At 33.0% G+C, this 25,009-nt stretch overlaps 1 protein-coding gene across 1 annotated transcript; it reads left to right on the plus strand.

Annotated features, from left to right (window-relative positions):
• The first annotated feature begins 21,761 nt into the window (after positions 1-21,761).
• On the plus strand, positions 21,762-23,137 carry LOC145271468 (uncharacterized). The gene is made up of 2 exons (XM_080126988.1): positions 21,762-21,905; positions 22,920-23,137. Exons 1-2 carry the CDS (start codon positions 21,803-21,805, stop codon positions 23,120-23,122), a joined length of 306 nt encoding a protein of 101 aa, XP_079983114.1. The 5' UTR covers positions 21,762-21,802; the 3' UTR covers positions 23,123-23,137.
• Positions 23,138-25,009: the final 1,872 nt, after the last annotated feature.

The raw sequence follows: 25,009 nt of genomic DNA on the forward strand, positions 1-25,009 counted from the left end.
ATCAGCTCTGTCTAGTTTTGAGCACTATTTTAAAGTGTTATTATTAAGTAAAAATCTAAATAACATGACTTTATTGTTCTATGTCTCATTGATTGAATTGAAATAAATAAATATATATATATATATATATATTTACTTCAATTAATAAAAATAACTTCTAATTATTATATGATCTATATCAAATTGTATCCCTTGAATATATATATATATATATACATATATATATATATTTATTTATTTCAATAAAAAAAAACTTCTAATAATTATGTGATCTATATACAAATTGTCTCCCTTGAATATATATACATATAGATTATATAATATATATGTATTTCAATTAAAAAAATAACTTCTAATAATTATGTGATTTATATATTTACCAATGATTCTTGCATGTGCTCCATAGTTTTATATAGCTGTGTAGTAAATTTAAAAATTGCTTTGTTTAATTATACAAGACGATTTTACTTTAAGAGTGTTCAATGCATTTATAGAGCTTTGTAGTAAGAGTTGGAAACATTTTGGCAATTATTTTAGACAAATCTACTTCCAGAGTGCTCAATATATTAGTAGAGCTAAATAAAACATTTGAGAAACAGATATGGCATTTCAACTGCATAAATTTATTTTGACAGAGTTCAATACGTTAGTAGAGCTAAATATAGACTTTCAAAAAACGTATGGCAATTCAGCTACACGAATATACTTAAGAGTGCTCAATACATTAGTAGACGAAAGAATAAAATTCAGAAAACATGAAGAGCTCTGCAGTATGTTTTGAAAACCTAAATGTCAATATGTAAGTATAGATATACTGTAAGTGTTTAATATATATATATATATATATATATATATATATATATATATATATATATATGACAAGTATTTAAAACAAGTTTCTTATTTGAGTGCCTAATATATTTGAGAGCTCTATGGTAACTTTATAAAACATATTTCAAAATTATGTTAGATAAATTGTCTTTGAGAGTGCTCATTTCTAAGTAGAGCTCTGTAGAAAATTTTTGAGACATGTTCAGCAATTTAAGTTCATATGAGTTAATAAATAGAGCTATATAGTGACTTGTGCAAACTTATATGGCACTTATCCTAGACAAGTTAACTCTTGTAGCTGTGCAATACGTAAGTAGAGTTCTGCATTAGTTTTGGGGTATGGTTCTCACTTTATTAGGGCAATAACTTGGACACATTATACTATGGACAAATCCATTGAGGACAACCAAAGGTAACGTGTTTTTTCCACTCTGCTGAATAAGACTCATCCGTCTTGGTTCACTCTTGGGACATTAAAACAAAAAAGGTGAAGAATTAAAAAAAGAATGCAAAAATGTAAATGTCTTTGCAACTCATTCATTTTCACTTTCATAACACAAAAACATCTGTAAAAACTTGATAAAAGAATGCACAAACAATAAAATACAACTTTGCTGTCTTGGAATCTGAAATCAGTAGAAACTTCCCCTACTGAAATTCCTGCACACCTCAAAAAAAAAAAAAAAAGAAAGAAAAAAGAATCCTTCCCAATGCAATACTTTTCAAGCAATTACAGCGTCAGACTTGGTACTGCAATGACTCTGTAAACTGAAAAAAATATACATAATAAAAAATGTTAAGCAAAATTGATTCATGTTAACACCTCTCCCAACACCACAGATTAACTACAAAAATACTTGATAAAGCAAAACACAATTACAAATGTGTATGAAAAAAATAAAAATAAAAAAAATAAAAAAAATCAACCAAGCAATGGCTCATGCTTTCCTGGTGTTTGATGGAATGTGAGTAGGCATACAGCCTGGATAATTTTCCAAGGTAAGTGATGATATTCATCATTATTGTCTTTTTGGATTAGTTCAGATATATCTCATAACTATAATTGTTTTATGTATATATTTATATGTCTAGATGTTATGTGTGCTATTTGCATGTTCCCTATAGAAAAAAAGCTACATAAAATCTACAAGTGTATTCTGATGTAAAATTAACCAGTAAAAACAATGCTTGTGTTCCTGATATACAAACTATTTCCTATTAGCATATAAGTTGAATCATGAAATGTATCTCCCTTGCCTGTCTCTCTTTATACCTCTGTATTTATCTAGATCTGTCTATCTCCCTTTTCTTATTCTTTATCCCTATTCCCCGTCTTGCTATCCCAGGTAACAGTAGGCGTCGATGAGGCACATCCAGACGCAAACCTACACGGTGCAGAGAAAGGACAGAAAAAAACTAAGTCCCGATGTGCCTAGCAGATTAGAAGGCATTTTGCTACCCCTACATGCACCCAACATGGCAGTAGGCGTCGATCGGGCACTTCCAGACACTTACTTACACTGTTTTGAACTTAGAGATTTCAATTGAATACTACTTGACATGTGTTGGTCTAGTAGCTCCTCATCTACCTATACCTACGTCCACCCCTGTTTGGACTTAAAAATTTTTCAATTGAATACACGTTGGTCTATAAGATTGTCACCTATTTATACCTACATCCCCTCTTGTTTGGACTTAGAATTTTTTCAATTGAATACAATCTGAGAAGGCTTGGTCTATAGGATTCTAACCTATCTATACCTACATCCCCTCTTGTTTGGACTTAGAATTTTTTCAATTGAATACACGTTGAGAAGGCTTGGTCTATAGGATTCTAACCTATCTATACCTACATCCCCTCTTGTTTGGACTTAGAATTTTTTCAATTGAATACACGTTGAGAAGGCTTGGTCTATAGGATTCTAACCTATCTATACCTACATCCCCTCTTGTTTGGACTTAGAATTTTTTCAATTGAATACAATCTGAGAAGGCTTGGTCTATAGGATTCTAACCTATCAATACCTACATCCCCTCTTGTTTGGACTTAGAATTTTTTCAATTGAATACACGTTGAGAAGGCTTGGTCTATAGGATTCTAACCTATCTATACCTACATCCCCTCTTGTTTGGACTTAGAATTTTTTCAATTGAATACAATCTGAGAAGGCTTGGTCTATAGGATTCAAACCTATCTATACCTACATCCCCTCTTGTTTGGACTTAGAATTTTTTCAATTGAATACAATCTGAGAAGGCTTGGTCTATAGGATTCTAACCTATCTATACCTACATCCCCTCTTGTTTGGACTTAGAATTTTTTCAATTGAATACACGTTGAGAAGGCTTGGTCTATAGGATTCTAACCTTTCTATACCTACATCCCCTCTTGTTTGGACTTAGAATTTTTTCAATTGAATACAATCTGAGAAGGCTTGGTCTATAGGATTCTAACCTATCTATACCTACATCCCCTCTTGTTTGGACTTAGAATTTTTTCAATTGAATACACGTTGAGAAGGCTTGGTCTATAGGATTCTAACCTATCTATACCTACATCCCCTCTTGTTTGGACTTAGAATTTTTTCAATTGAATACACGTTGAGAAGGCTTGGTCTATAGGATTCTAACCTATCTATACCTACATCCCCTCTTGTTTGGACTTAGAATTTTTTCAATTGAATACACGTTGAGAAGGCTTGGTCTATAGGATTCCAACCTATCTATACCTACATCCCCTCTTGTTTGGACTTAGAATTTTTTCAATTGAATACACGTTGAGAAGGCTTGGTCTATAGGATTCTTACCTATCTATACCTACATCCCCTCTTGTTTGGACTTAGAATTTTTTCAATTGAATACACGTTGAGAAGGCTTGGTCTATAGGATTCTAACCTATCTATACCTACATCCCCTCTTGTTTGGACTTAGAATTTTTTCAATTGAATACACGTTGAGAAGGCTTGGTCTATAGGATTCTAACCTATCTATACCTACATCCCCTCTTGTTTGGACTTAGAATTTTTTCAATTGAATACACGTTGAGAAGGCTTGGTCTATAGGATTCTTACCTATCTATACCTACATCCCCTCTTGTTTGGACTTAGAATTTTTTCAATTGAATACACGTTGAGAAGGCTTGATCTATAGGATTCTAACCTATCTATACCTACATCCCCTCTTGTTTGGACTTAGAATTTTTTCAATTGAATACACGTTGAGAAGGCTTGGTCTATAGGATTCTAACCTATCTATACCTACATCCCCTCTTGTTTGGACTTAGAATTTTTTCAATTGAATACACGTTGAGAAGGCTTGGTCTATAGGATTCTTACCTATCTATACCTACATCCCCTCTTGTTTGGACTTAGAATTTTTTCAATTGAATACACGTTGAGAAGGCTTGGTCTATAGGATTCTAACCTATCTATACCTACATCCCCTCTTGTTTGGACTTAGAATTTTTTCAATTGAATACACGTTGAGAAGGCTTGGTCTATAGGATTCTAACCTATCTATACCTACATCCCCTCTTGTTTGGACTTAGAATTTTTTCAATTGAATACACGTTGAGAAGGCTTGGTCTATAGGATTCTTACCTATCTATACCTACATCCCCTCTTGTTTGGACTTAGAATTTTTTCAATTGAATACACGTTGAGAAGGCTTGGTCTATAGGATTCTAACCTATCTATACCTACATCCCCTCTTGTTTGGACTTAGAATTTTTTCAATTGAATACACGTTGAGAAGGCTTGGTCTATAGGATTCTAACCTATCTATACCTACATCCCTCTTGTTTGGACTTAGAATTTTTTCAATTGAATACAATCTGAGAAGGCTTGGTCTATAGGATTCTAACCTATCTATACCTACATCCCCTCTTGTTTGGACTTAGAATTTTTTCAATTGAATACACGTTGAGAAGGCTTGGTCTATAGGATTCTAACCTATCTATACCTACATCCCCTCTTGTTTGGACTTAGAATTTTTTCAATTGAATACACGTTGAGAAGGCTTGGTCTATAGGATTCTTACCTATCTATACCTACATCCCCTCTTGTTTGGACTTAGAATTTTTTCAATTGAATACACGTTGAGAAGGCTTGGTCTATAGGATTCTAACCTATCTATACCTACATCCCCTCTTGTTTGGACTTAGAATTTTTTCAATTGAATACACGTTGAGAAGGCTTGGTCTATAGGATTCTAACCTATCTATACCTACATCCCCTCTTGTTTGGACTTAGAATTTTTTCAATTGAATACACGTTGAGAAGGCTTGGTCTATAGGATTCTTACCTATCTATACCTACATCCCCTCTTGTTTGGACTTAGAATTTTTTCAATTGAATACACGTTGAGAAGGCTTGGTCTATAGGATTCTAACCTATCTATACCTACATCCCCTCTTGTTTGGACTTAGAATTTTTTCAATTGAATACACGTTGAGAAGGCTTGGTCTATAGGATTCTAACCTATCTATACCTACATCCCCTCTTGTTTGGACTTAGAATTTTTTCAATTGAATACACGTTGAGAAGGCTTGGTCTATAGGATTCTAACCTATCAATACCTACATCCCCTCTTGTTTGGACTTAGAATTTTTTCAATTGAATACAATCTGAGAAGGCTTGGTCTATAGGATTCTAACCTATCTATACCTACATCCCCTCTTGTTTGGACTTAGAATTTTTTCAATTGAATACACGTTGAGAAGGCTTGGTCTATAGGATTCTAACCTATCAATACCTACATCCCCTCTTGTTTGGACTTAGAATTTTTTCAATTGAATACACGTTGAGAAGGCTTGGTCTATAGGATTCTAACCTATCTATACCTACATCCCCTCTTGTTTGGACTTAGAATTTTTTCAATTGAATACACGTTGAGAAGGCTTGGTCTATAGGATTCTAACCTATCTATACCTACATCCCCTCTTGTTTGGACTTAGAATTTTTTCAATTGAATACACGTTGAGAAGGCTTGGTCTATAGGATTCTAACCTATCTATACCTACATCCCCTCTTGTTTGGACTTAGAATTTTTTCAATTGAATACACGTTGAGAAGGCTTGGTCTATAGGATTCTAACCTATCTATACCTACATCCCCTCTTGTTTGGACTTAGAATTTTTTCAATTGAATACAATCTGAGAAGGCTTGGTCTATAGGATTCTAACCTATCTATACCTACATCCCCTCTTGTTTGGACTTAGAATTTTTTCAATTGAATACACGTTGAGAAGGCTTGGTCTATAGGATTCTAACCTATCTATACCTACATCCCCTCTTGTTTGGACTTAGAATTTTTTCAATTGAATACACGTTGAGAAGGCTTGGTCTATAGGATTCCAACCTATCTATACCTACATCCCCTCTTGTTTGGACTTAGAATTTTTTCAATTGAATACACGTTGAGAAGGCTTGGTCTATAGGATTCTTACCTATCTATACCTACATCCCCTCTTGTTTGGACTTAGAATTTTTTCAATTGAATACACGTTGAGAAGGCTTGGTCTATAGGATTCTAACCTATCTATACCTACATCCCCTCTTGTTTGGACTTAGAATTTTTTCAATTGAATACACGTTGAGAAGGCTTGGTCTATAGGATTCTAACCTATCTATACCTACATCCCCTCTTGTTTGGACTTAGAATTTATTTAATTGAATACACGTTGAGAAGGCTTGGTCTATAGGATTCTAACCTATCTATACCTACATCCCCTCTTGTTTGGACTTAGAATTTTTTCAATTGAATACACGTTGAGAAGGCTTGGTCTATAGTATTCCAACCTATCTATACCTACATCCCCTCTTGTTTGGACTTAGAATTTTTTAAATTGAATACAATCTGAGAAGGCTTGGTCTATAGGATTCTAACCTATCTATACCTACATCCCCTCTTGTTTGGACTTAGAATTTTTTCAATTGAATACACGTTGAGAAGGCTTGGTCTATAGGATTCTAACCTATCTATACCTACATCCCCTCTTGTTTGGACTTAGAATTTTTTCAATTGAATACAATCTGAGAAGGCTTGGTCTATAGGATTCTAACCTATCTATACCTACATCCCCTCTTGTTTGGACTTAGAATTTTTTCAATTGAATACACATTGAGAAGGCTTGGTCTATAGGATTCTAACCTATCTATACCTACATCCCCTCTTGTTTGGACTTAGAATTTTTTCAATTGAATACACGTTGAGAAGGCTTGGTCTATAGGATTCTAACCTATCTATACCTACATCCCCTCTTGTTTGGACTTAGAATTTTTTCAATTGAATACACGTTGAGAAGGCTTGGTCTATAGGATTCTAACCTATCTATACCTACATCCCCTCTTGTTTGGACTTAGAATTTTTTTAATTGAATACAATCTGAGAAGGCTTGGTCTATAGGATTCTAACCTATCTATACCTACATCCCCTCTTGTTTGGACTTAGAATTTTTCAATTGAATACAATCTGAGAAGGCTTGGTCTATAGGATTCTAACCTATCTATACCTACATCCCCTCTTGTTTGGACTTAGAATTTTTTCAATTGAATACAATCTGAGAAGGCTTGGTCTATAGGATTTTAACCTATCTATACCTACATCCCCTCTTGTTTGGACTTAGAATTTTTTCAATTGAATACACGTTGAGAAGGCTTGGTCTATAGGATTCTAACCTATCTATACCTACATCCCCTCTTGTTTGGACTTAGAATTTTTTCAATTGAATACACGTTGAGAAGGCTTGGTCTATAGGATTCTAACCTATCTATACCTACATCCCCTCTTGTTTGGACTTAGAATTTTTTCAATTGAATACAATCTGAGAAGGCTTGGTCTATAGGATTCTAACCTATCTATACCTACATCCCCTCTTGTTTGGACTTAGAATTTTTTCAATTGAATACACGTTGAGAAGGCTTGGTCTATAGTATTCCAACCTATCTATACCTACATCCCCTCTTGTTTGGACTTAGAATTTTTTCAATTGAATACAATCTGAGAAGGCTTGGTCTATAGGATTCTAACCTATCTATACCTACATCCCCTCTTGTTTGGACTTAGAATTTTTTCAATTGAATACACGTTGAGAAGGCTTGGTCTATAGGATTCTAACCTATCTATACCTACATCCCCTCTTGTTTGGACTTAGAATTTTTTCAATTGAATACACGTTGAGAAGGCTTGGTCTATAGGATTCTAACCTATCTATACCTACATCCCCTCTTGTTTGGACTTAGAATTTTTTCAATTGAATACACGTTGAGAAGGCTTGGTCTATAGGATTCTAACCTATCTATACCTACATCCCCTCTTGTTTGGACTTAGAATTTTTTCAATTGAATACACGTTGAGAAGGCTTGGTCTATAGGATTCTAACCTATCTATACCTACATCCCCTCTTGTTTGGACTTAGAATTTTTTCAATTGAATACACGTTGAGAAGGCTTGGTCTATAGGATTCTAACCTATCTATACCTACATCCCCTCTTGTTTGGACTTAGAATTTTTTCAATTGAATACACGTTGAGAAGGCTTGGTCTATAGGATTCCAACCTATCTATACCTACATCCCCTCTTGTTTGGACTTAGAATTTTTTCAATTGAATACACGTTGAGAAGGCTTGGTCTATAGGATTCTTACCTATCTATACCTACATCCCCTCTTGTTTGGACTTAGAATTTTTTCAATTGAATACACGTTGAGAAGGCTTGGTCTATAGGATTCTAACCTATCTATACCTACATCCCCTCTTGTTTGGACTTAGAATTTTTTCAATTGAATACACGTTGAGAAGGCTTGGTCTATAGGATTCTAACCTATCTATACCTACATCCCCTCTTGTTTGGACTTAGAATTTTTTCAATTGAATACACGTTGAGAAGGCTTGGTCTATAGGATTCTAACCTATCTATACCTACATCCCCTCTTGTTTGGACTTAGAATTTTTTCAATTCAATACAATCTGAGAAGGCTTGGTCTATAGGATTCTAACCTATCAATACCTACATCCCCTCTTGTTTGGACTTAGAATTTTTTCAATTGAATACACGTTGAGAAGGCTTGGTCTATAGGATTCTAACCTATCTATACCTACATCCCCTCTTGTTTGGACTTAGAATTTTTTCAATTGAATACAATCTGAGAAGGCTTGGTCTATAGGATTCAAACCTATCTATACCTACATCCCCTCTTGTTTGGACTTAGAATTTTTTCAATTGAATACACGTTGAGAAGGCTTGGTCTATAGTATTCCAACCTATCTATACCTACATCCCCTCTTGTTTGGACTTAGAATTTTTTAAATTGAATACAATCTGAGAAGGCTTGGTCTATAGGATTCTAACCTATCTATACCTACATCCCCTCTTGTTTGGACTTAGAATTTTTTCAATTGAATACACGTTGAGAAGGCTTGGTCTATAGGATTCTAACCTATCTATACCTACATCCCCTCTTGTTTGGACTTAGAATTTTTTCAATTGAATACACGTTGAGAAGGCTTGGTCTATAGGATTCTAACCTATCTATACCTACATCCCCTCTTGTTTGGACTTAGAATTTTTTCAATTGAATACACGTTGAGAAGGCTTGGTCTATAGGATTCTTACCTATCTATACCTACATCCCCTCTTGTTTGGACTTAGAATTTTTTCAATTGAATACACGTTGAGAAGGCTTGGTCTATAGGATTCTAACCTATCTATACCTACATCCCCTCTTGTTTGGACTTAGAATTTTTTCAATTGAATACACGTTGAGAAGGCTTGGTCTATAGGATTCTAACCTATCTATACCTACATCCCCTCTTGTTTGGACTTAGAATTTTTTCAATTGAATACACGTTGAGAAGGCTTGGTCTATAGGATTCTTACCTATCTATACCTACATCCCCTCTTGTTTGGACTTAGAATTTTTTCAATTGAATACACGTTGAGAAGGCTTGGTCTATAGGATTCTAACCTATCTATACCTACATCCCCTCTTGTTTGGACTTAGAATTTTTTCAATTGAATACACGTTGAGAAGGCTTGGTCTATAGGATTCTAACCTATCTATACCTACATCCCCTCTTGTTTGGACTTAGAATTTTTTCAATTGAATACAATCTGAGAAGGCTTGGTCTATAGGATTCTAACCTATCTATACCTACATCCCCTCTTGTTTGGACTTAGAATTTTTTCAATTGAATACACGTTGAGAAGGCTTGGTCTATAGGATTCTAACCTATCTATACCTACATCCCCTCTTGTTTGGACTTAGAATTTTTTCAATTGAATACACGTTGAGAAGGCTTGGTCTATAGGATTCTTACCTATCTATACCTACATCCCCTCTTGTTTGGACTTAGAATTTTTTCAATTGAATACACGTTGAGAAGGCTTGGTCTATAGGATTCTAACCTATCTATACCTACATCCCCTCTTGTTTGGACTTAGAATTTTTTCAATTGAATACACGTTGAGAAGGCTTGGTCTATAGGATTCTAACCTATCTATACCTACATCCCCTCTTGTTTGGACTTAGAATTTTTTCAATTGAATACACGTTGAGAAGGCTTGGTCTATAGGATTCTTACCTATCTATACCTACATCCCCTCTTGTTTGGACTTAGAATTTTTTCAATTGAATACACGTTGAGAAGGCTTGGTCTATAGGATTCTAACCTATCTATACCTACATCCCCTCTTGTTTGGACTTAGAATTTTTTCAATTGAATACACGTTGAGAAGGCTTGGTCTATAGGATTCTAACCTATCTATACCTACATCCCCTCTTGTTTGGACTTAGAATTTTTTCAATTGAATACAATCTGAGAAGGCTTGGTCTATAGGATTCTAACCTATCTATACCTACATCCCCTCTTGTTTGGACTTAGAATTTTTTCAATTGAATACACGTTGAGAAGGCTTGGTCTATAGGATTCTAACCTATCTATACCTACATCCCCTCTTGTTTGGACTTAGAATTTTTTCAATTGAATACACGTTGAGAAGGCTTGGTCTATAGGATTCTAACCTATCTATACCTACATCCCCTCTTGTTTGGACTTAGAATTTTTTCAATTGAATACACGTTGAGAAGGCTTGGTCTATAGGATTCCAACCTATCTATACCTACATCCCCTCTTGTTTGGACTTAGAATTTTTTCAATTGAATACACGTTGAGAAGGCTTGGTCTATAGGATTCTTACCTATCTATACCTACATCCCCTCTTGTTTGGACTTAGAATTTTTTCAATTGAATACACGTTGAGAAGGCTTGGTCTATAGGATTCTAACCTATCTATACCTACATCCCCTCTTGTTTGGACTTAGAATTTTTTCAATTGAATACACGTTGAGAAGGCTTGGTCTATAGGATTCTAACCTATCTATACCTACATCCCCTCTTGTTTGGACTTAGAATTTATTTAATTGAATACACGTTGAGAAGGCTTGGTCTATAGGATTCTAACCTATCTATACCTACATCCCCTCTTGTTTGGACTTAGAATTTTTTCAATTGAATACACGTTGAGAAGGCTTGGTCTATAGGATTCTAACCTATCTATACATACATCCCCTCTTGTTTGGACTTAGAATTTTTTCAATTGAATACAATCTGAGAAGGCTTGGTCTATAGGATTCTAACCTATCAATACCTACATCCCCTCTTGTTTGGACTTAGAATTTTTTCAATTGAATACACGTTGAGAAGGCTTGGTCTATAGGATTCTAACCTATCTATACCTACATCCCCTCTTGTTTGGACTTAGAATTTTTTCAATTGAATACAATCTGAGAAGGCTTGGTCTATAGGATTCAAACCTATCTATACCTACATCCCCTCTTGTTTGGACTTAGAATTTTTTCAATTGAATACAATCTGAGAAGGCTTGGTCTATAGGATTCTAACCTATCTATACCTACATCCCCTCTTGTTTGGACTTAGAATTTTTTCAATTGAATACACGTTGAGAAGGCTTGGTCTATAGTATTCCAACCTATCTATACCTACATCCCCTCTTGTTTGGACTTAGAATTTTTTAAATTGAATACAATCTGAGAAGGCTTGGTCTATAGGATTCTAACCTATCTATACCTACATCCCCTCTTGTTTGGACTTAGAATTTTTTCAATTGAATACACGTTGAGAAGGCTTGGTCTATAGGATTCTAACCTATCTATACCTACATCCCCTCTTGTTTGGACTTAGAATTTTTTCAATTGAATACAATCTGAGAAGGCTTGGTCTATAGGATTCTAACCTATCTATACCTACATCCCCTCTTGTTTGGACTTAGAATTTTTTCAATTGAATACACATTGAGAAGGCTTGGTCTATAGGATTCTAACCTATCTATACCTACATCCCCTCTTGTTTGGACTTAGAATTTTTTCAATTGAATACACGTTGAGAAGGCTTGGTCTATAGGATTCTAACCTATCTATACCTACATCCCCTCTTGTTTGGACTTAGAATTTTTTTAATTGAATACAATCTGAGAAGGCTTGGTCTATAGGATTCAAACCTATCTATACCTACATCCCCTCTTGTTTGGACTTAGAATTTTTCAATTGAATACAATCTGAGAAGGCTTGGTCTATAGGATTCTAACCTATCTATACCTACATCCCCTCTTGTTTGGACTTAGAATTTTTTCAATTGAATACAATCTGAGAAGGCTTGGTCTATAGGATTTTAACCTATCTATACCTACATCCCCTCTTGTTTGGACTTAGAATTTTTTCAATTGAATACACGTTGAGAAGGCTTGGTCTATAGGATTCTAACCTATCTATACCTACATCCCCTCTTGTTTGGACTTAGAATTTTTTCAATTGAATACACGTTGAGAAGGCTTGGTCTATAGGATTCTAACCTATCTATACCTACATCCCCTCTTGTTTGGACTTAGAATTTTTTCAATTGAATACAATCTGAGAAGGCTTGGTCTATAGGATTCTAACCTATCTATACCTACATCCCCTCTTGTTTGGACTTAGAATTTTTTCAATTGAATACACGTTGAGAAGGCTTGGTCTATAGTATTCCAACCTATCTATACCTACATCCCCTCTTGTTTGGACTTAGAATTTTTTCAATTGAATACAATCTGAGAAGGCTTGGTCTATAGGATTCTAACCTATCTATACCTACATCCCCTCTTGTTTGGACTTAGAATTTTTTCAATTGAATACACGTTGAGAAGGCTTGGTCTATAGGATTCTAACCTATCTATACCTACATCCCCTCTTGTTTGGACTTAGAATTTTTTCAATTGAATACACGTTGAGAAGGCTTGGTCTATAGGATTCTAACCTATCTATACCTACATCCCCTCTTGTTTGGACTTAGAATTTTTTCAATTGAATACACGTTGAGAAGGCTTGGTCTATAGGATTCTAACCTATCTATACCTACATCCCCTCTTGTTTGGACTTAGAATTTTTTCAATTGAATACACGTTGAGAAGGCTTGGTCTATAGGATTCTAACCTATCTATACCTACATCCCCTCTTGTTTGGACTTAGAATTTTTTCAATTGAATACACGTTGAGAAGGCTTGGTCTATAGGATTCTAACCTATCTATACCTACATCCCCTCTTGTTTGGACTTAGAATTTTTTCAATTGAATACACGTTGAGAAGGCTTGGTCTATAGGATTCCAACCTATCTATACCTACATCCCCTCTTGTTTGGACTTAGAATTTTTTCAATTGAATACACGTTGAGAAGGCTTGGTCTATAGGATTCTTACCTATCTATACCTACATCCCCTCTTGTTTGGACTTAGAATTTTTTCAATTGAATACACGTTGAGAAGGCTTGGTCTATAGGATTCTAACCTATCTATACCTACATCCCCTCTTGTTTGGACTTAGAATTTTTTCAATTGAATACACGTTGAGAAGGCTTGGTCTATAGGATTCTAACCTATCTATACCTACATCCCCTCTTGTTTGGACTTAGAATTTTTTCAATTGAATACACGTTGAGAAGGCTTGGTCTATAGGATTCTAACCTATCTATACCTACATCCCCTCTTGTTTGGACTTAGAATTTTTTCAATTGAATACAATCTGAGAAGGCTTGGTCTATAGGATTCTAACCTATCAATACCTACATCCCCTCTTGTTTGGACTTAGAATTTTTTCAATTGAATACACGTTGAGAAGGCTTGGTCTATAGGATTCTAACCTATCTATACCTACATCCCCTCTTGTTTGGACTTAGAATTTTTTCAATTGAATACAATCTGAGAAGGCTTGGTCTATAGGATTCAAACCTATCTATACCTACATCCCCTCTTGTTTGGACTTAGAATTTTTTCAATTGAATACACGTTGAGAAGGCTTGGTCTATAGTATTCCAACCTATCTATACCTACATCCCCTCTTGTTTGGACTTAGAATTTTTTAAATTGAATACAATCTGAGAAGGCTTGGTCTATAGGATTCTAACCTATCTATACCTACATCCCCTCTTGTTTGGACTTAGAATTTTTTCAATTGAATACACGTTGAGAAGGCTTGGTCTATAGGATTCTAACCTTTCTATACCTACATCCCCTCTTGTTTGGACTTAGAATTTTTTCAATTGAATACAATCTGAGAAGGCTTGGTCTATAGGATTCTAACCTATCTATACCTACATCCCCTCTTGTTTGGACTTAGAATTTTTTCAATTGAATACACATTGAGAAGGCTTGGTCTATAGGATTCTAACCTATCTATACCTACATCCCCTCTTGTTTGGACTTAGAATTTTTTCAATTGAATACACGTTGAGAAGGCTTGGTCTATAGGATTCTAACCTATCTATACCTACATCCCCTCTTGTTTGGACTTAGAATTTTTTCAATTGAATACACGTTGAGAAGGCTTGGTCTATAGGATTCTAACCTATCTATACCTACATCCCCTCTTGTTTGGACTTAGAATTTTTTTAATTGAATACAATCTGAGAAGGCTTGGTCTATAGGATTCTAACCTATCTATACCTACATCCCCTCTTGTTTGGACTTAGAATTTTTCAATTGAATACAATCTGAGAAGGCTTGGTCTATAGGATTCTAACCTATCTATACCTACATCCCCTCTTGTTTGGACTTAGAATTTTTTCAATTGAATACAATCTGAGAAGGCTTGGTCTATAGGATTTTAACCTATCTATACCTACATCCCCTCTTGTTTGGACTTAGAATTTTTTCAATTGAATACACGTTGAGAAGGCTTGGTCTATAGGATTCTAACCTATCTATACCTACATCCCCTCTTGTTTGGACTTAGAATTTTTTCAATTGAATACAATCTGAGAAGGCTTGGTCTATAGGATTCTAACCTATCTATACCTACATCCCCTCTTGTTTGGACTTAGAATTTTTTCAATTGAATACACGTTGAGAAGGCTTGGTCTATAGGATTCTAACCTATCTATACCTACATCCCCTCTTGTTTGGACTTAGAATTTTTTCAATTGAATACACGTTGAGAAGGCTTGGTCTATAGGATTCTAACCTATCTATACCTACATCCCCTCTTGTTTGGACTTAGAATTTTTTCAATTGAATACACGTTGAGAAGGCTTGGTCTATAGGATTCCAACCTATCTATACCTACATCCCCTCTTGTTTGGACTTAGAATTTTTTCAATTGAATACACGTTGAGAAGGCTTGGTCTATAGGATTCTTACCTATCTATACCTACATCCCCTCTTGTTTGGACTTAGAATTTTTTCAATTGAATACACGTTGAGAAGGCTTGGTCTATAGGATTCTAACCTATCTATACCTACATCCCCTCTTGTTTGGACTTAGAATTTTTTCAATTGAATACACGTTGAGAAGGCTTGGTCTATAGGATTCTAACCTATCTATACCTACATCCCCTCTTGTTTGGACTTAGAATTTTTTCAATTGAATACACGTTGAGAAGGCTTGGTCTATAGGATTCTAACCTATCTATACCTACATCCCCTCTTGTTTGGACTTAGAATTTTTTCAATTGAATACACGTTGAGAAGGCTTGGTCTATAGGATTCTAACCTATCTATACCTACATCCCCTCTTGTTTGGACTTAGAATTTTTTCAATTGAATACAATCTGAGAAGGCTTGGTCTATAGGATTCTAACCTATCAATACCTACATCCCCTCTTGTTTGGACTTAGAATTTTTTCAATTGAATACACGTTGAGAAGGCTTGGTCTATAGGATTCTAACCTATCTATACCTACATCCCCTCTTGTTTGGACTTAGAATTTTTTCAATTGAATACAATCTGAGAAGGCTTGGTCTATAGGATTCAAACCTATCTATACCTACATCCCCTCTTGTTTGGACTTAGAATTTTTTCAATTGAATACAATCTTAGAAGGCTTGGTCTATAGGATTCTAACCTATCTATACCTACATCCCCTCTTGTTTGGACTTAGAATTTTTTCAATTGAATACACGTTGAGAAGGCTTGGTCTATAGTATTCCAACCTATCTATACCTACATCCCCTCTTGTTTGGACTTAGAATTTTTTAAATTGAATACAATCTGAGAAGGCTTGGTCTATAGGATTCTAACCTATCTATACCTACATCCCCTCTTGTTTGGACTTAGAATTTTTTCAATTGAATACACGTTGAGAAGGCTTGGTCTATAGGATTCTAACCTTTCTATACCTACATCCCCTCTTGTTTGGACTTAGAATTTTTTCAATTGAATACAATCTGAGAAGGCTTGGTCTATAGGATTCTAACCTATCTATACCTACATCCCCTCTTGTTTGGACTTAGAATTTTTTCAATTGAATACACATTGAGAAGGCTTGGTCTATAGGATTCTAACCTATCTATACCTACATCCCCTCTTGTTTGGACTTAGAATTTTTTCAATTGAATACACGTTGAGAAGGCTTGGTCTATAGGATTCTAACCTATCTATACCTACATCCCCTCTTGTTTGGACTTAGAATTTTTTCAATTGAATACACGTTGAGAAGGCTTGGTCTATAGGATTCTAACCTATCTATACCTACATCCCCTCTTGTTTGGACTTAGAATTTTTTTAATTGAATACAATCTGAGAAGGCTTGGTCTATAGGATTCTAACCTATCTATACCTACATCCCCTCTTGTTTGGACTTAGAATTTTTCAATTGAATACAATCTGAGAAGGCTTGGTCTATAGGATTCTAACCTATCTATACCTACATCCCCTCTTGTTTGGACTTAGAATTTTTTCAATTGAATACAATCTGAGAAGGCTTGGTCTATAGGATTTTAACCTATCTATACCTACATCCCCTCTTGTTTGGACTTAGAATTTTTTCAATTGAATACACGTTGAGAAGGCTTGGTCTATAGGATTCTAACCTATCTATACCTACATCCCCTCTTGTTTGGACTTAGAATTTTTTCAATTGAATACAATCTGAGAAGGCTTGGTCTATAGGATTCTAACCTATCTATACCTACATCCCTCTTGTTTGGACTTAGAATTTTTTCAATTGAATACACGTTGAGAAGGCTTGGTCTATAGGATTCTAACCTTTCTATACCTACATCCCCTCTTGTTTGGACTTAGAATTTTTTCAATTGAATACAATCTGAGAAGGCTTGGTCTATAGGATTCTAACCTATCTATACCTACATCCCCTCTTGTTTGGACTTAGAATTTTTTCAATTGAATACACATTGAGAAGGCTTGGTCTATAGGATTCTAACCTATCTATACCTACATCCCCTCTTGTTTGGACTTAGAATTTTTTCAATTGAATACACGTTGAGAAGGCTTGGTCTATAGGATTCTAACCTATCTATACCTACATCCCCTCTTGTTTGGACTTAGAATTTTTTCAATTGAATACACGTTGAGAAGGCTTGGTCTATAGGATTCTAACCTATCTATACCTACATCCCCTCTTGTTTGGACTTAGAATTTTTTTAATTGAATACAATCTGAGAAGGCTTGGTCTATAGGATTCTAACCTATCTATACCTACATCCCCTCTTGTTTGGACTTAGAATTTTTCAATTGAATACAATCTGAGAAGGCTTGGTCTATAGGATTCTAACCTATCTATACCTACATCCCCTCTTGTTTGGACTTAGAATTTTTTCAATTGAATACAATCTGAGAAGGCTTGGTCTATAGGATTTTAACCTATCTATACCTACATCCCCTCTTGTTTGGACTTAGAATTTTTTCAATTGAATACACGTTGAGAAGGCTTGGTCTATAGGATTCTAACCTATCTATACCTACATCCCCTCTTGTTTGGACTTAGAATTTTTTCAATTGAATACAATCTGAGAAGGCTTGGTCTATAGGATTCTAACCTATCTATACCTACATCCCTCTTGTTTGGACTTAGAATTTTTTCAATTGAATACACGTTGAGAAGGCTTGGTCTATAGGATTCTAACCTATCTATACCTACATCCCCTCTTGTTTGGACTTAGAATTTTTTCAATTGAATACAATCTGAGAAGGCTTGGTCTATAGGATTCTAACCTATCTATACCTACATCCCCTCTTGTTTGGACTTAGAATTTTTTCAATTGAATACACGTTGAGAAGGCTTGGTCTATAGGATTCTAACCTATCTATACCTACATCCCCTCTTGTTTGGACTTAGAATTTTTTCAATTGAATACACGTTGAGAAGGCTTGGTCTATAGGATTCTAACCTATCTATACCTACATCCCCTCTTGTTTGGACTTAGAATTTTTTCAATTGAATACAATCTGAGAAGGCTTGGTCTATAGGATTCTAACCTATCAATACCTACATCCCCTCTTGTTTTGACTTAGAATTTTTTCAATTGAATACACGTTGAGAAGGCTTGGTCTATAGGATTCTAACCTATCTATACCTACATCCCCTCTTGTTTGGACTTAGAATTTTTTCAATTGAATACACGTTGAGAAGGCTTGGTCTATAGGATTCTAACCTATCTATACCTACATCCCCTCTTGTTTGGACTTAGAATTTTTTCAATTGAATACACGTTGAGAAGGCTTGGTCTATAGTATTCCACCCTATCTATACCTACATTTTTTATGTTTTATATTAATATTGATTAAATAGTAAATTAGTAGAAAATATTTTTTATGTTTGATATTAATAATGATTTAATAGTAAATTAGTAGCAAATATTTTTTTGTTTCATATTAATAATGATTAAATAGTAAATTAGTAGCAAATATTTTTGATGTTTGATATTAATAATGATTAAATAGTAAATTAGTAGCAAATATTTTTTATGTTTGATATTAATACGGATTAAATAGTAAATTAGTAGCAAATATTTTTGATGTTTGATATTAATAATGATTAAATAGGAAATTAGTAGCAAATATTTTTTATGTTTGATATTAATAATGATTAAATAGGAAATTAGTAGCAAATATTTTTTATGTTTGATATTAATAGTGATTAAATAGTAAATTAGTTGCAAATATTTTTTATGTTTGATATTAATAGTGATTAAATTGGAAATTAGTAGCAAATATTTTTTATGTTTGTATATTAATAATGATTAAATAGTAAATTAGTAGCAAATATTTTTTATGTTTGTATATTAATAATGATTAAATAGGAAATTAGTAGCAAATATTTTTTATGTTTGATGTTAATAGTGATTAAATAGGAAATTAGTAGCAAATATTTTTATGTTTGATATTAATAGTTATTAAATAGTAAATTAGTAGCAAATATTTTTAATGTTTGATATTAATAGTGATTAAATAGTAAATTAGTAGCAAATAATTTTTATGTTTGATATTAATAATGATTAAATAGTAAATTAGTAGCAAATATTTTTTGCGTTTGATATTAATAGTGATTTAATAGTAAATTAGTAGCAATATTTTTGGGGTTTGAGATTAATAATGATTTAATAGGAAATTAGTAGCAAATATTTGTTATGTTTGATAATTATAGTGATTAAATAGGAAATTAGTAGCAAATATGTTTTGGTTTGATTTTAATAATGATTAAATAGTAAATTAGTAGCAAATATTTTTATGTTTGATATCAATAGTGATTAAATAGTAAATTAGTAGCAAATATTTTTTATGTTTGATATTAATAGTGATTAAATAGTAAATTAGTAGCAAATATTTTTTATGTTTGATATTAATAATGATTAAATAGTAAATTAGTAGCAAATAATGTGTATGTTTGATATTAATAGTGATTAAATAGTAAATTAATAGCAAATATTTTTTATGTTATATTAATAATGATTAAATAGTAAATTAGTAGCAAATATTTTTTATGTTATATTAATAATGATTAAATAGTAAATTAGTAGCAAATACTTTTTATGTTTGATATTAATAATGATTAAATAGTAAAGTAGTAGCAAATATTTTTTATGTTTGATATTAATAGTGATTAAATAGTAAAGTAGTAGCAAATATTTTTTATGTTTGATATTAATAATGATTAAATAGTAAATTAGTAGCAAATATTTTTTATGTTTGATATTAATAGTGATTAAATAGTAAAGTAGTAGCAAATATTTTTTTTGTTTGATATTAATAATGATTAAATAGTAAATTAGTAGCAAATATTTTTTTGTTTGATATTAATAGTGATTAAATAGTAAAGTAGTAGCAAATATTTTTTATGTTTGATATTAATAATGATTAAATAGTAAATTAGTAGCAAATATTTTTTGTTTGATATTAATAATGATTAAATAGTAAAGTAGTAGCAAATATTTTTTTGTTTGATATTAATAGTGATTAACTAGTAAATTAGTAGCAAATATTTTTTTGTTTGATATTAATAGTTATTAAATAGTAAATTAGTAGCAAATATTTTTTATGTTTGATATTAATAATGATTAAATAGTAAAGTAGTAGCAAATATTTTTTTGTTTGATATTAATAATGATTAAATAGTAAATTAGTAGCAAATACTTTTTATGTTTGATATTAATAATGATTAAATAGTAAATTAGTAGCAAATATTTTTTATGTTTGATATTAATAGTGATTAAATAGTGAATTAGTAGCAAATATTTTTTATGTTTGATATTAATAATGATTAAATAGTAAATTAGTAGCAAATATTTTTTATGTTTGATATTAATAATGATTAAATAGTAAATTAGTAGCAAATATTTTTTATGTTTGATATTAATAATGATTAAATAGTGAATTAGTAGCAAATATTTTTTATGTTTGATATTAATAATGATTAAATAGTAAATTAGTAGCAAATATTTTTTATGTTTGATATTAATAATGATTAAATAGTGAATTAGTAGCAAATATTTTTTATGTTTGATATTAATAGTGATTAAATAGAAAATTAGTAGCAAATATTTTTTATGTTTGATATTAATAATGATTAAATAGTAAATTAGTAGCAAATATTTTTTATGTTTGATATTAATAGTGATTAAATAGTGAATTAGTAGCAAATATTTTTTATGTTTGATATTAATAATGATTAAATAGTAAATTAGTAGCAAATATTTGTTATGGTTGATATTAATAATGATTAAATAGTAAATTAGTAGCAAATAGTTTTTATGTTTGATATTAATAGTGAATTAATAGTAAATTAGTAGCAAATATTATTTTGGTGTTATATTAATAGTAAATTATTAGCAACAATTTTTGGGTTTGAGATTAATTGTGAATTATTGGTAAAATGGTGAGAGTTTAAAATTTAAATAAACATGAACAAAGCTTCTTTCTTAAAACTGCAAGCCTGTGGAACTTTGTTCCGTTTTCCTACTTTCCAACTGACTACAACATGGTCATCTTCAAGTTCAACTTAAACAAATTCTTGATGAACGGTTCCCCTTAACTTATCCCATTTACCGAATTTCTACCACTAACGATTCCTATGATATTGTCCAATGTACTACTGTACACTCTTTAATCTGTATCCTTGAGTGGCCTCCGGGCCTTGATAATGGTGACTTCTTTTTTTTCTTTATTTCATAGGGACTGCCTTCGGATACCACATGCTGACATGGGGTCTTTACGTTGATGTTCTTCTAATGGAAGCTGATCCGAAGAATCGAACTGTGGACCAAATCTTGAGGGAAGAAATCACTGAACCGTTTGGTAATGTAACAATATGGCTAAAATTTTTGCTTAATTATTATTTTTTGTCCTTTAGTCCTCATGCTCCAGTAGCAATGTTTCTGAGAACCATTTGGTAATGTAAGAATATTTCTAAAATTTTTGCAAAATCGGCTTTCAAATAGTACAGAAAACCAACTCTCTTCCTGATCTACATCAATGACATCCCTAAACAGATACTTAAATCATTCGTTGACATCTATGCTGATGACACGACCATCTACGGCAACATATCAAAGGCTGTAAATGACAAAGTTCTCTCTGATTCTCTCTCCTCTGATCTCAAGTGCGTGGTTCAGTGGGGGAAGATGTGGCTAGTTACCTTTAATGCATCCAAAACCAAACTCCTATCCTTACATCATCAACACTCTGATACCCATCTGGCATCAATTGAAATGGATGGCTCTCACCTAGGAGAAGTCCCATGTTTTGACAAGCTTCTGGGCTTTACCTTTACTCCTTAACTGAAATGAAACACATACATCAAGTCTGTTGCCAATGACGCTGGAAAGATGGCGGCTTTCTTTTCATATCATATATATATATATATATATATATATATATATGTCAAGAATTGTATAAGTCAACTGAATTAAAAGAGTAAATTATAAGATGGTCAACATCATAAATTTTGGAATATAACCTATTTGTCATTTATTCTCTCTCTCTCTCTCTCTCTCTCTCTCTATATATATATATATATATATATATATATATATATATATATATATATACACACACACACATAATAGAACAAGCAATTTAGTTGACAATATCTTAGTTCACCAATTCCGATACAAGTATTGGAAGTGGGGAATACAATCACAAACAACATCGGGTCTCCTTGCTAGTCGTGAATAGAGCATACAAAAAAATAATTATTTATAAAATCAACCCCCCTCTTCCGATAAAAAAAAAAAAAAAATGCAAAAATCCATTTCATCCGTACGTGTGGTATCGATTACCATTAAACGGAACTCCTTTTACTTCTTGTAGGAATCGATTTCTTCCAAGGAACACCGACTTCGGAACAGTATAGGATCAGGCCCAGCGTTTATATGCAGTCTCTATGGGACCAGAAGTATCATCTAGTCAGTAAAGTCTTTTGGAAGAGCATAAAATATAGGATCTTCAGTGGAAATGGATACGACCATATCGCCGAACGGGCCGTCGCTGATTTGGTCGTAAGTTTTTCTTAACCTTGCTCTTCCCTTTTTTTTTTTTCATTAATCATTTTTTCTTTCTAGACGTTACAACATGGCAAGGAAGAAGAAAAAAAAAGTAACAAAACAACCAGGACAAAACTCAAAGAAAACCAACCTGCCTCCTCCCTTGAGGCTTGCATTTACTAATATCCGCGGGCTTAGAACTCTATACACAACACAAATAACCCAGAACTATTCACACAGATAACAAAAAACCTTATCCTCCTCAATCAGAACGACAAACTAAACAACATACTTAAAACAACAAAAATAATAAAAAGCAAACGCCAACCCAAAAACTTAAAACACATCCTAACTTCCTCAAAACTCGTCCCACATACTACAAAAGGAGTTACAAAATACAACAAACCGCGATGTGGAGTATGTGACATAATAATAGAAGGTAACACATACACATTCAAAATCCCAGCACAAACATTCAAAATAAAAAAGGATCTAAATTGCACCTCCAGAAATGTAGTATATGCACTAAGATGCACAACATGCAACAAATCCTACATAGGCGCCACCAAAAATTTCAGCAATAGAGTGGCCTTACATAAGAGCAACATCAAAATTGCAGATAACAGACACCTCTATGTTTCAAAACACGTGCACACATGCAGTGGAAACAGCTTCAAAATAATGCCAATCTTCCAAACAGACAATTATTATTATTATTATTTTTATTTACTTACACAGGAAAAAAATTTCATCACCAGATTCATTCCTGAACTGAACAGAGCTTAATATCAACACACAAAAACATGAAATGCAAGGCACACTCGCATGCACACCCATACACATACACATATACACACCCACACATAAATCACAACCGACACATTGAAACACACACACACGCGCGCGCGTGTATACAACCACACACAGACATAACACCCTTATCTCTAATACAACACACTGAACAATACCAACCCTACTTAACCTCGAAACCAACAACACTAGGAAACACCTAGAATCTGTTAGAAAGGGTGTAAATAAACATTAATAATTTTATTATATCATAATTAGGATCATTTAATTCATTTTTATGTAAATTATAAAATTATTAATTCCATCTACTAACTAACTAACTAATGAATTAATTTTACTCAAACAATTTTCACTACATAAATATATGCAAATAATAGGGGGGAAATAAGTTCAATCCAGCGACTGACACCCTTTCTAACTCAACAATAAACAACAACATATGCAAATAATAAATAAAATATTTATCAATATTCAAATTTTATTTTTAGCTGCGATATTTTAAGTCTAAAAAATTCTTATTTTTTACTTTACTAGAATATCTTGTTCTTTACTTTTCCAGGTTGAATGTCTTGTCCTTTACTTTTCCAGGTTTAATAAAATCTTAAGAATATTACTTTTCATGCGCGCATTTTTCCATATATATATATATATATATATATATATATATATCTATATAAATAAAATGAACTCATTTTTTCCCGTCTGATTTTGACATTAATAGGATTAAAAATCAAGATATTTCATGCAAATATAATATGAACAAACGGCAGAACAATATCTGAGGTGTGTTATAGGCTTATTATTTCTCAAATTCCTCGATAATCTTAGATTTCTATACTTTTTCTGCTGAGAAGTCACGGCCAAAATCGGTTAAGATCAATGGAAGTGGTGAAATATTTTCTCTCTAATAAATTCCTCCTCCCCCTGCCACCACTTAACACCGTTTGGGGATCGTTCACAAGGAAAAGTTCAGAAGAGAACACCGGTTTGGCTTCGTAGTTCTTTCATGTGAAGTTATTTAAAATCACTAAACTAAGCTGCAGTGCTCTGTGGCGTAGTGGTTAGTGTGCTGGACAATTCACATTATATTTTCACGTTCGCGCCGAC

This window comes from Euprymna scolopes, chromosome 46 (assembly GCF_053919585.1).
Source record: "Euprymna scolopes isolate OS-2025 chromosome 46, ASM5391958v1, whole genome shotgun sequence".
Classification (NCBI taxonomy): domain Eukaryota; kingdom Metazoa; phylum Mollusca; class Cephalopoda; order Sepiida; family Sepiolidae; genus Euprymna; species Euprymna scolopes.

Bases quoted from the DNA above. Each gene is read 5' to 3' on its own strand.
- LOC145271468 (XM_080126988.1), top strand. From the start codon at position 21,803: ATGCTGACATGGGGTCTTTACGTTGATGTTCTTCTAATGGAAGCTGAT. The intron at 21,906-22,919 runs GTAATGTAACAA...TACTTCTTGTAG, and splicing joins AGAAATCACTGAACCGTTTG to GAATCGATTTCTTCCAAGGA.